At 38.2% G+C, this 13,491-nt stretch overlaps 1 protein-coding gene across 2 annotated transcripts in view; it reads left to right on the top strand.

Moving 5' to 3' along the window:
- The window catches only part of cir1 (corepressor interacting with RBPJ, CIR1), a 76,116-nt gene extending 64,994 nt beyond the window's left edge, over window positions 1-11,122 (top strand). For both annotated transcript variants that reach the window (XM_039757657.1, XM_039757656.1), the window contains 3 exons: window positions 4,651-4,757; window positions 5,109-5,194; window positions 9,827-11,122. In XM_039757657.1, coding sequence (XP_039613591.1) covers window positions 4,651-4,757; window positions 5,109-5,194; window positions 9,827-10,643 — 1,010 coding nt within the window. In that variant the 3' untranslated portion in view covers window positions 10,644-11,122. The remainder of the gene's footprint in view (window positions 1-4,650; window positions 4,758-5,108; window positions 5,195-9,826) is intronic.
- Window positions 11,123-13,491: the final 2,369 nt, after the last annotated feature.

Here is a 13,491-nt window from a genome sequence, read left to right as displayed (position 1 = left end):
ACTGAAGAGAGACACTGTGTAGACTAAAGCTTCATGGTAAAATTGTGATTTATTTAAGCAAACACTGGAAATGCAATCCTTAGAGTGAGAAAAAAAATAAAACAGTCAATCATTTTAAAAGCAAACATTACTCTGCAAAGTTCTACCATGGAACACCAGCTGAACTTAGTTAAGGTGCAGTGCACTCTCCACACTCAGACTTGTAAAGTACACTTTTTCTCTAGTTTGGCCCCACATTAAGTCACTTGTCCCATTTGTGTTGATTATAGTAAGTTGTACCAACTGCCCACATCAGGTCTTGTGTTCAAGTCCTATCGGGAGACATGGACACTTGGGACAATGACGAGGAATGGGGTAGGGGCTTGAGCATGTCTCTGAACTGCAGTGAAAATGGACAAAGATATGAAGCACGGGAGAACAACCTGTACTTTAATGGAAACTTGACACGGACATGACTCGTGTGCAGATAAGAAAAAAAAAATTCAAAGAAGGCAACGGGACAAGATCGAAATGCTTAACCTGTAATGTGCAAGAGAAAAATTCTTAATCCTTAATCCTTTCTTTGTAAGTGGTATAGAAAGGCTCTCAGGAGTCCAACAAGTATATAAGAAATGTATTTAACAAAGATGTCTCAGGAGCATAGAATAGAAGATGTTAGCCTTGCACTGTTCTTACAGATATGCCAACAATTCTTTGTTCTGGCAAAGCTTTCATAGGTACAAGCGCATCTTTGGCATATAACTGAAAACGTGGCAATTAAAGATAAGTACATTTACTTGAAAAGGTAAAGCAGTGGGAAGTAAACATGAATAATGAATATATTCATTGTGCTGAGACTGCAGGTCAAAGGCTTCTTCCTAGAGAAGCATCTGCATTACTTTAAACCAGGTATTACAAATTACCGTATATACTTGCGGATAAGTCGGGACTTGATTTTATCGTACAATTTGTGGTCTTTATATATAATTCACTACCGTGGCTGTTTGTTTGTCTGTCCAGGATTTTAAATCACCTGTAGCTCATAAACCGTTTCACCTATTGACCTGAAATTTGGTACACATATACTATGTGACGTCTACTATCCGCTTTTGGGGTAATGATTGACTTCCAAGGTTATTCATCTTTTTATTTTTATTTTATTGTAGAATCAGCTCTCAGTAGCGGCCAGTGTACCGGCGCCGTTCTCATCATATCTTAAATCATTCTTAAGGCATATGATGACTTAAGTGCCAGCTTAAGTGAAAAATTAAACAAAACGTACTAAGTATTTGGAACACAAACACTGACTTAATCAGTTTTAACGAGAAAAGATGCTGACGAAAGAAGAGAAGAAGCAGGGGCCGCTAGGGTAGTGAAGAGAAGAGCTGCTCAGGAAACAGCAATCGCATCAACCTCTGAGCAAACGAATTCTAAACATACAGAGAAAGAGTATGAAAACTAGGAATGTCAAGTCAAGCGTATTCATTGCATGTTATCGTGCAGTGTGCCACTACTGGTATTTTATAATGTTGGTTGTATAAGTCGAATGCGGGAAACTGACGCTATTGGTCCAAGAGATTATGATGTGCTAATGCCCACCTGAGAGAGTTACCATGGAGCACATAGCCCTTTTTTTCTATGTATTGTGCCTATGTGACCACACGGTAATACCTAAACTATTCCGAAGGGATGTTTGCACTGATTTGTGTTTTTTGTATCTCACAACCTCATACACCTTTATCATATGAGCATCCCTTGTCTATGATGGAGCGTTCGATCAGAAGAAAGTAGGAAGCTAGTTTTAAGTTAAACATTGTTGAAGTAGCAAAAGAAATTGATAACTGTGCTGCTGTAACAAAATTCGATGTGTCTGAGAAACTGATGCGAAATTGGAGAAGGCCAGAAGATGTAAAAAAAAATAAATAGTGTCGCATTTTTGAACGGGCGTATAAGTCGGGGGTCTGATTTTTATGACCGATTTTTCAGGTTTCAAGACCCGACTTATACGCAAGTATATATGATAAGTATAGAGTGCCTTTTTTGCAATGGTTCTCTTGTTTACAGACCTTTCAAGAATAAGTTCAATACAAGTGCATCTCTTAGAACAATACTTGCTTATTTAACACACACAAACTTTGTGAGCCAAAGCATCCAAGACACTAAAGGGTTATTAAAAGATTTTCACCAATCAGTTCCAACCCACGTTCTCGTGTCGTGATGTCAATGTTGTGCATCGACAGCTTTCACCCTCACGTCTTAATACAGACATTAAATGACCAATCTGTGCAAGATTGATGTTATACCTAGTTCTAATTTTTCAGTCACATTTTGAAATTCCCTGCTTTCAATTAAAGACGTTTTTGTTTGCCTTTATGCTTCATTGCAGTTGTGAGGTAATGTTATACAATACATGACACATTCAACAGCATTTTGTATCGCGAAATTCGATGCAACTAAATTGTGCAAATGTCTTATTAGTAATGTCCAAAATAAGAACTAATTCAATTAAAAACCCTGTCATGTTAACAATGGAGAAGTGGCTATTGAGTTTAAAGTATAAGTAAGCTTAGTTATTCCTCATTGACTTGCATTCTTATGTATGTCAGATATACAATTATAAAACATTGGAAAATTGACATTTAATATGAATTCCTGCATCGTACAGATTTGAGTATAAAGTTCTACTGTCCATCCATTATCCAATCCGCTATATCCTAACTACGGGGTCACGGGGTCTGCTGGAACCAATCTCAGCCAACACAGGGTGCAAGGCATGAAACAAACCCCGGGCAGGGTGCCAGCCCACTGCAGGGCACACACCAAGCACACACTAGGGACAATTTAGAATCGCCAATGCACCTAACCTGCATGTCTTTGGACTATGGGAGGAAACCCACGCAGACATGCAAGGAGGACCCGGGAAGTGAACCCTGGTCTCCTAACTGTGAGTCAGCAGCGCCACCCCCCGCGCCACCGTGCCCTAAAGTTCTACTAATAACCTGTAAAGTTTTAAATGGCCTTGCACCGGACAACATTAGTCACCCCCTCCATGACTTTACTCCTGTCCACCCACTAAGATTCACTGATTGTGACAATCTCATTGTCCCCCAAACTAATCTACCTTCTCTGGGTGATCTAATCTACCTTCTCTGGGTGATCGAGCCATCAGCTTTACAGTGCCCAGACTTTGGAACCACCTCCCTAAAATGGAGAAATCAACCAACTCAATTAATCCTTACAAAAAACAACTCAAAAGTCATTTATTCAGGAGAACATTTAACTTACCCTGACAGCCTGAGCCTTCTTTCAGTTTAACCTCTCTGTCCAGAAGCCCATGAAGATTTGTGTTTGTACAACATATTAGGATATTTGTTCAGAATGTTTTTGTTTTGTTCGTATTTTTGTGTTATATTCAGGCTTCTGTATTTCAGTATATAATTGTATATCCTGTATTTATCTTTATTTAGTATTTACACAGATATTATTTATATCCAATATTGTATGTGCTCCGTTGTTCTTTCTGAATTTCTGTGAAGTCCCTTGAGCATGGGAAAAGTGCTATATAAATAAAATGTATTATTATTGTTATTTGTATTGCACACTATTATAAGTACTGTAAAGTAGATAACCCCCAAAAAAGACTCCACAGCAGTTTAGTTCATAACTGAAATGATATTGACCAACTGAGCACTCTTCCATTAATGTCTGAAGATTTATGATATGTCAGCATAATTAAATAAATAGTAAGTTGAGTACCATACAGTAGTTATGATTTATTAATCCTTTTAGCAGAAAGCCAGATTAGTGCACGGTATGCCTGGGTAATCCATGGATGAGTCGCACAGAGGATATGTCGACTCCTTGTTCTCTTTATTTTTCTTTCTGTGGAGTGTTAATACGGCACCAGCACTGCTATAACAATTTCTTATTTTGTTAACTAGAATTATTTGTGTGTAGGTTGTCATTTAAAAAAAAAAAAAAGGTTTTGTTTTTTCTTTTTTTTGCAGCAGTTGGCAAACATATTGTATTTATGCATTTTATTCTACAAAGATAACCATTTATATATGTATATATAAGGGGAGCATGTATTTGCATTTTGTGTGATTATATTTCTTTTATAATCATGTGTTACATAGAATTTTTCTTTTGCATCCTTGAGTGGTAGGCCTTTTAACAAGAAAGGGAAGTATTGACGTTAAACGCCAAAATAATTGCTGCCTTTTTAAAATTTAATGACAGATGAATTTAGAGTTAATAATGGCTTATCTTCACTCCTATTCTTACCACTTTTAAAAGTTTTCCCTCTCTTTGTATTTTGCTAGTCAACTTCACCTACCCATTTTAGCACTGTTTCTACTTTTGCAATCAGGAAGTATAATGTATCAATAATAATCTGTTTATTCAGACAATAGCCAGCTTCTGTGTTGTTGATAGTGCAGAGGTATGAGAGAACTCCCTCTGTGCCGAGAGAAAAATGCAATTATTTTGTATTCTGAATCTTCTAACTGCTGCTTTGGAGAATAATATCTTATGATTTGCTCAGCAGAAGATCATTGAGTTGATTTAGTCACACTTTTTGTTAACAAAGCCTCAACTGAATTCCTACTGTGGAGTCAGTGGAAATGTAGACAGACATCAATGATACATTCAGACTGTGATTTCTCTTAACAGGTCCGTCGATGCACCCCTCCGAGTTAATAGCGGAGATGAGAAACGGTGGGTTTGCACTGAAACAAAATGTGCTGGGGAGAAATGTGACTCTTTGTGATCCATCACAGGTAATAATCTGTTTTATCACAAAACTCAACAATATCTATGGCAGATCCTGAATTTGTGTTTGATTGCCTTGAAATGCCCAATTATCCAAACCATAACGCTCTCAGCTATCCAAGTTTAGTCAAGTGGGCAGAGTTAATGAGACTGGCTTATGAAATTACGGCATAGAAGAAATGCCCTAGATTTGCAGCTGGGTTTCCCCCCTTCTGTAACTTGACTTGGCAGTGAAATTCTGCATTAAAAATGTACTTTACTTGCATTCAAAAAATATGGCACACTCCCTGGCTTTCTCATTTTAGAATGTACTTTTTCCTACCGTGGTTTTCCTCTTACTGTAATTTTTTTTCCTTAAGACATTTGTTGAAAGTGAAGATGATGAAGACCCTGAAGTAGAATTTTTAAAATCTTTAACTACAAAGCAGAAGCAGAAGTTATTAAGGTATGTCCTCCATGCATGTTATATTTGTAAAATGATCACTGCATGCATGTGCCTGTTCTATTTAGTTAGCTTTCTCAGTTTTGCTATTACTTTTGACTTGCCTGGGTCAGACGTTTGTTTGTGAGAATGTGGCCATTGCCTGACTTAAAGTACATCACTCCTTCAGAATTATAATACATTGCTTGATTTTAATTTTATTGCCCAACTGCTTTTATTCTCTAAATTGTTGGTCCAAGAATATAAAAACAATCGTGATAAGAACAGGATGTTCATCTCAACACAGCCCATTAGTCTCTACTCACCTAACTTTCACAAAACATCATCTAGTTAAGTTTTGAAGGTCCCCAAAATACTACTGTCTGCCTCCTTACTTGGTAATTTATTTCACTATCTGTGGTTCTCTGAATGACAACACTTTCTAACATTTGTTTGAAATTTCCCTTTAACTATCTTCCAGCTGTGCCCCTTGTTTTCAAATAAGAACCTGAATCTATCGTAATAATTGCTTAATAAATATATATGTATAAAAATGGGAATCGGGAAGATCCAAGTAACTATAGGTCAGTAAGCATATAGTGCACCACAGGTAAATTAATTATTAACAATTATTAATTATATAAACAATTATTAAGGAAAAAACAGAGCAGCACCTGTCTAGAGCAGGTAATATTAGCAAAAACCTCAATATGGGTTCAAGTGAGGAAGGTAGTGTTTCACTAATATGTTGGAATTCTAGACAAAGCAACAAATGGATAACAGCAGGAAGATGTCTATGAAATAATTTGATTTTCAGAAGGCATTTGATAAGGTACTACAAGAAGGGTTTGTGATCAAACTAAAAGAAGCGAGAATGCAGGGTGCGCTCTGTAAGTGGATACACAAATGGTTCAAACACAGCTAGCAGAATTGGGTGATGTTAAAAATGGTGTCCCACAGGGACCTATGCTGGGGCTGCTGCTTTTTTTAATATAAATAAATGATCTGGACAAGACTATCAATGTAATCAATACATTGGGTAAGTTTGCAGATTATTCAAAATAGATGGAAGGGCAGATAATGGAGAATCTGCTGAATTGTTTCAGAAGGACGTGGGTAGGTTTGTTTCAGATGAAATTTAATGTAAGTAAATGTAAAGTGTTACATGTAAGAAGCAGAAACATTAGATTTGAATACACATTGGGATGGCTGAAACTCGAAAGTACCCCACATGAGACGGGCCTAGAAGTCATAGTGGACTCATCACTGTCTACATCCAGACAGTGTACAGAAGCAGTCTAGAAAGACAATGGTGTGTTACAGTCCCTGCCACAATTATTGCCACCCCTGGAAGAGATAAGTAAGAAGAGTTGTATAAAAAAAAATCACCTTGCGGGGAATTACCTTAATCTCACTCTGAAAACAATGAGAAATATCTGATGTTTATTTGTAGTACATTTATTCTGAGAAAAAATAATCTGAACCCCATCTTACCACTATTATTGGCAACCCAAGAATTTCTTATGAACAAAGTGCAAGTGGGCGGCACGGTGAAGCAGTGGTAGCGCTGCTGCCTCGCAGTTTGGAGACCCGGGTTCGCTTCCCTGGTCCTCCCGGCGTGGAGTTTGCATGTTCTCCCCATGTCTGTGTGGATTTTCTCCATGTGCTCCGGTTTCCTCCCACAGTCCAAAGACATGCAGGTTGGGTGCATTGGTGATCCTAAATTGTTCGTAGTGTGTGCTTGGTGTGCGTGTGCCCTGCGGTGTGCTGGCGCCCTGCCCTGGATTTTGTTCCTGTGTTGGCTGGGATTGACTCCAGCAGACCCCCGTGACCCTGTGTTACGATATAGCTGGTTGGGAAATGACTGACTGACTGAAGCAAAAGCTTGGGCACCTGACATGGTCAGTACTTAGTAAGACCCCCCTTGGTAAGTATCTCAGTTCTTACTTGGGGTGTTTTCCACTCATTTGTCCTTGCAAAAGACTTCTAATTCTGCAAGATTCTTGGGCTGTCTTGTATTCCCTGCTCTTTTGAGATCTGTCCACAGATTTTCAATGACATTTAGGTCGGGGGACTGTGAGGGCCATGGCAAAACTGTCAGCTTGTGCCTTTTGAGGTAATCCATTGTATATTTTGAGGAGTGTTTCGGATCATTATCTTATTTTAGGACCGATCCTGTTTGCTTCCAGAATTTGCTGGTATTTATTTGAATCCATTCATCCCTCTACCAATGACATGTTCCCTGTGCCACTGGCTGCAACACAAGCTCAAAGCCTGATTGATCCACCCCCAGTCCCCATAATTGGACTTTTCATGGAATTTGGGCCCCTTTTTTCTCTTAACATACCTTTGCAGGTTGTTGCCAAAAAGTTATATTTCAACTTCATCAGTCCATAGGACTTGTTTCCAAAATTCATCAGGCTTGTGTAGATGTTCATTTGCAAACTTCAGGCCCTCAATCTTGCAGCTAGGACACAGGAAAGGTTTTCTTCTGGTGAGACTACCATGAAGGTCATATTTGTTCAGGTGTCGCTGCCCAGTAGTAGAGTGCACCACCACTCCAGAGTTTTGCTAAATCTTCCTGAAGGTCTTTTGCAACCAAACAGGTTTTTTTTTTTGCCTTTCTAGCAATCCAGCAAGCAGTTTTCTTGGTCTTCCAGACATCAACTTGACCTCCACCATTCCTGTTAACTGCCATTTCTTAATAACATTACAAACTGAGGAAATGGGTGTCATGACTGGTCTACAGCGGCGCCTCAAAATATTCCACTATTAGACATCTTTTACAACCATGACAAATCCAAAAATAATTCAAAATATATAGAAATAATAATACCACAGTTATAATAACAATATCCAACCCTTTTTCTAAGTTAAGTATTTCACTGGTGCTGTGATCAGTTTATTCATAATAAATGATGCTCCACTGATGAGACTGAACAGTATCGTTTTGAGAAAATACCCAAAGGAACTCATCCAAATGTCAGGCACCAATCATAAATGCATATAGATCTGAAATGACTTCTGCAGAAGAAGAAAATCTTATTAAACTGTCTAGCGACAGTATGCTCAAGGTAAGATTTGGCAGCATGGATCTGACTGACGTTTGGCTCTCAGTAGAAGATGACAATCCACTGCTAAGTAGTAAAATTCAGCGAATGGTAATTCCTTTTTGTAACATCATATTTATGCGAAGCTGGGTTTTCAGCGGTCACTGTGATAAGAAGCAAATACCGTGTGAAAATCAACGTAGAAGAGTAAATAAAGGGTGGCTGTATCGAGTATGATTACGAGATTTAAAAAGATGTGTAGTGAACAACAGGCTCATCCGTCTCATTAATTATTCCCATCAATAAATTGTTTGTGATTTTTGATAAAAGATTGTTGGTGGTTCTTAACAATTATATTGATTTAGTGACTTTGAATTGAATAAATGACAATGTACGAAAACATCAACAAATATTTAATTTCAAACGCTTAGTTGTCACAGTCAACTAATTCGGAAAATTGGCTTTATTTCAACCATATGGTGCACCTCCGAGAAGAGCTGGTTATAAAAACTATTCTAAACATTTGTGATAATTTGTGTTTAATTTTTATAACTAATTGCGCTTAGTGCACTGCAACTGTCAGGTATGTATTATAGATCTATGAACTATACTGTGGTTTAATTTGGGGCACCGTGGAAAAATCTTGAAACATTAAGTGCACCGTGAACAGAAAAAGTTTGTGAAATGCTGAGCTTTACCTGAAAACGCTTTACCATCTTCTTCTAGCCTCCTCCGGCTTTATGAGCATCAGTTCTTTTATTTTTCAGAGTGCTAATCAGCTGCTTAGAGGAGACTATGGCTGCTAATTGTCAGGACAAGGTTTGAAGAATCAGAGAATTTATATAGCTTTGAAATTTAATCCATCACCTGGGGTTCCTTAATAATGACTGTGAACAGGTCATAGTCCTAATGAGCTAATCAAGATCTGAGACCACCTTGGGAGAAGTTATCTGAGACCTCACATATTTTGGGGTACCCAGTCTTTTGCATGGGGCTCCTTTCCTTTTTTCACTGTACAATTATACAAAATAAAAACAATACACTAAGCTTGCATAAAATGCTAAAAAGAACTTTATGCCATTTTGTGATCAGCTCATCTTCTGCTCATTTAACTATTAGCAGTAACAGACATTTTAAACAAGGGGGCCCACACTTTTGCATGCCAATGTATTTATCAGCTGAGCTGAAGAACAAATGACTAAATTATTCTATTTATTAAGATGTGCTAGGCTGCGCTGTGGGTGACTTAATCCAGCAAATGCTGTTTTGTCATTTTTACTGGGATAATGTGTAGTTATGTGTGAATTATTTGTAGTTAAGGAATTGGGAAATTATATACATTTAAATTATTTAAGTTATTAAATTTGTTGTTTGTTTTTAAGCTGTTTAAATTGTATAATGTGCTTGTTTTGATTAAATAAGTTTCATGCAGGACTGATGAGACATATATCCAGTAATTTCACTAGATGTGCAGTTTTTATTCACTCTACAAAAAGTCTTGAGTGGCGTCCACTGAGTTTCAGTAATGTAAGAATGGGACAGGTGACCTCTTTTTTTAAAATGAGGAGTTGACTAATTTTTGTGTTTTGTTTTTCTTTTGTAAAAGGAAACTTGACCGCCTTGAAAAAAAACAAGAAAAGAAAAAGAAGCGTAAAAATAAGAAAAAAAACAAAGGCAAGCAAAAAAGAGTAAGCAGCACCTCATCCTCTAGTGAGAGTTCAAGCAGCAGTGACAGTGAGTCGGAAGGTGACAAAAAAAGCAAGAAGCACAAGAAAAAAAACAAGAAGAGAAAAGAAGCAAGAGAGGGCAGTCAAAGTAGTGATAGCGAAGATGGCTCTCAAAGGAGGAAAAGACGTCATTCATCTCGGACCTCTAGTAACGAAAGTGAGAATGAGAACAGAAGTACTTCAACAAGTAAAAGTCCCATTAGAGACAGGAAGAAAAGGCAACGGGACAGCAAAGAGAGAAGGATGTCAAAAAGTAGAAGTCGGAGCCGGGATGATCGATCAGAACAGAAGGGTGGGAGGGACAGGATGAAGAAAAAGCCAGAGAAAGGCAATCGGGACAATGCAGGAAAGGATCAAAGACAAAGAAGTGGGAGCACAGGGACTTCAAAACAGAGAAGAATGTCCAAAGACAGAAGAAGCAGCAGTCCAGAAAGGCACAGAGAAACAGACAGAAGTCGGAGGAGCCCCAGTAGAGAAAAGCACAGAGTCAGAAGGGACAGGAGCCATAGCAGGGACAAACAAAAGGAAAGGCACAGAGAATGCAGAAGTCCCAAACGAGAGAAACAACAAAAGGACAGAGAGTGCAGGAGCCGCAGTCGGGAGAGGTACCGAGAAAAAGACAGAGACTGGCGGAGCCATAATCAAGCTAAATCCAGAGAGAAAGACAGAGGACAGAGGAGCCACAGTAGGGAATAGACCAAAAATGGTAAGGACCAGGGATCTGATGAGCCACAACTGAGAAAGGCCCAGAACGTTGATTGAAGTTGACAAAACGATAAGAAGATCGCAAGCCAGATTAATGAAAGTAGGAGGTATAGAAAACAAAACACATAAAATGAAGAAACATTGCTAAATAGAGATATTCTAGTGGCACTCTGTGACGCAGATGAGAAACATAAATCTATGCCTTCATAGTAGAAGTTGGACGAAATCGGAAACAATTTGTGGCTAACGCCAGGTGAATGTTTATTTTGACTGCTATTGTTGTTCTAGATTAAATCTTTGCATTGCTTGTTATTGGTAATGGTGTTCAATGCTCCTGTGGTGACCAACTTGTGCTATATGGCTATAGGATTTGGGTTTACTACTTAAAAAACCTATTGCATATACTTGGATTTAATTTGTATACCACAGATGGTATTAAAAAGATGATTTTTGGGAAAATTGAAATTGGACATATTGTTTGACTAGAGTTTATATTCACCACTCACAAAGTTTTTATCCAGTGCGTAATATATGAACTATCTATGAAAATAAAATGCTTTTCGTATTTCATCCATCCTTTTTTCATAATCCAGTCAAAGCGTTTCCCCTTGTCAAATCCCTTTGGAGAACTGCAGCCTAAATTCTTATAATAATAATAATAATAATAAATTTTATTTATATAGAGCCTTTCCCATGCTCAAGGCGCTTCACAGAGTCTTAGAAGAAAAAAAAACCAGCAGGGTATATGTAACATTGGATACAAATGTTTTCCTGAATAGAACAATGAAACCGATAAGAAAGCATTAAATAGAATAAAGGACAATAAACCAGAGTAAAATACTAAATTCAATACTAAAAAAACCTAACAAATAACCTAATTTGTGATATAACAGACACACAAATTATCCTGAGCACCTGCACAGAGAGGTGAACTGAAAGAAAGAGCAGAATGTTAAGTTAAAAGCCTTCCAGAACAGATGAGTTTTAAGTTGTTTTTTAAAAGAATTCATGGAGTCAGCTGATCTAATTAATTTTGGGATGTCATTCCAAAGTCTGGGTGCTATACAGCTAAAGGCCCTGCTGTCACCCATAGAGTGCAGGTTAGTGTGAGGCACAACAAGATTACCAAAGGACCTTAGTAGGCGAACAGGAGCAGAGGGATTTAGAAGGTCACTGATGTAGTCCTGTGTGAGGCCATTTAAAGCTTTGTAGGTTATTAATATAATTTTATATTCAATTCTGTAAGACACAGGGAGCCAGTGAAGGCAAAGCAGGATGGGTGTTATGTGCTCACTGTTGCTGGTTCAAGTAAGGACTCTTGCAGCAGAGTTTTGAATCAACTGGAGCTGTGATATAAGATTAGAAGGGGCACCTGCCAGCAGCAAGTTACAATAATCGATGTGGGATGTGATAAAAGCAGGGTCAAGTTTCTCAGCATTAGAAAAGGAGAGGAATAAGCGAACACGGGATATGTTACGGAGGTGAAAGTAAGAAAGTTTCTTAATGTGCTTTATGTGGGTGGAATAAGAAAGGGAGGAATCAAAAATGACACCAAGATTCCTTGCATCAGAAGAAGATGTGATGAGATCACCGTCAAGATTGACTGAAGAGGAGCCATTTTCTAAAGTAGTGCTTTAGTGCCAATTTGCAGGAGTTCAGTTTTGTTGCAATTTAATTTTTGAGAGTTCTGCTCCATCCAGGTTTTAATTTCAGTGAGGCAAGATATGAGCTGAGCAAACTCTGATGAAATTGCACTTTTGACATTGGAATAGAGTTGAGTGTCATCTGCATAAAAATGATAACCCAGTCCATAGCTACGATTAATATGGCCAAGGGGAAGCATATAAATACAGAAGAGAAGAGGGCCGAGGACAGAGCCCTGAGGAACTCCTTGTGTGACTGGCGCTGAGCTAGATCTGCTGTTGCCAAGACTAACAAACTCTTGCCTATCAGTCAGATAGGACTTGAGCCACTGGAGGGCAGTGTCTAGAAGATTACCGTATTCACGCGTTTACCACGTGCACATTTTTTCCCGAAAATTAGCATTAGAAAATCAGGTGCACGTCATACACGAAGAAATGTAATTCTGTAATGTTTACTTCTTCTGCTTGTGTTCTCTCTCTCGCTTACTCGCGCTCGCTCGCTTGCTTGCGCGCTGTCTCTAAACGCTTCCTATACAATCACAACATGCATCGTACACGGGGCAAAACGATTTTCGCGATTTTCTTTGTAAGAATTAGGGTGCGCGTCTTACACGAGTAAAAATGGTAATGTCGATTGTTTAAACTGCTCATGGTAATTACTCACAAGACACTTCGCAGACTGTACGTGTCCCTTTCACTATTGAATATAATAGTGGAGTCCCCAAATGCTGCACTCCATGACCCATTTTGGGTCACAACCCATAGTTTAAGAAATCATGGCTTAGTTTATAGCATGCTTTATTAAATGTGTTTGTGAATAGATGGCATCATTTTTAATGACACTGTGGCTCAATGCAACATCATAATTCAGACAATTTTTCTATGATATCTAACTTGTCCGAACACGGCAGCTTCCGTTATTTAATTTCCTTCATGTTTTACTTTTTGTATGGACCTTGGCACCCCTGAATTTTGGTGTATAATGTAAGGTGCTGAACAGACGTTCATTAGCAAATGGGCTTAGTTCTTACCACCACCTTAGTGAGGTGCAACAAGCTTTGCTCAGATGAACATTCCTTTCAAAGATGTAACATTTAATGTTTTAGGATAATGTTCATGGTGAAAGTCACTGTATAAAATAATATTGGCTTAATATGTTCCAAATCATTAGTTATTATCATTTAAAAATGAGCTTG

This window comes from Polypterus senegalus, chromosome 6 (genome assembly GCF_016835505.1).
Source record: "Polypterus senegalus isolate Bchr_013 chromosome 6, ASM1683550v1, whole genome shotgun sequence".
In the NCBI taxonomy this organism is placed as follows: domain Eukaryota; kingdom Metazoa; phylum Chordata; class Cladistia; order Polypteriformes; family Polypteridae; genus Polypterus; species Polypterus senegalus.
Note: the sequence above shows the minus strand (reverse complement) of the source record. Positions and strands in the feature narration are given on the sequence as shown.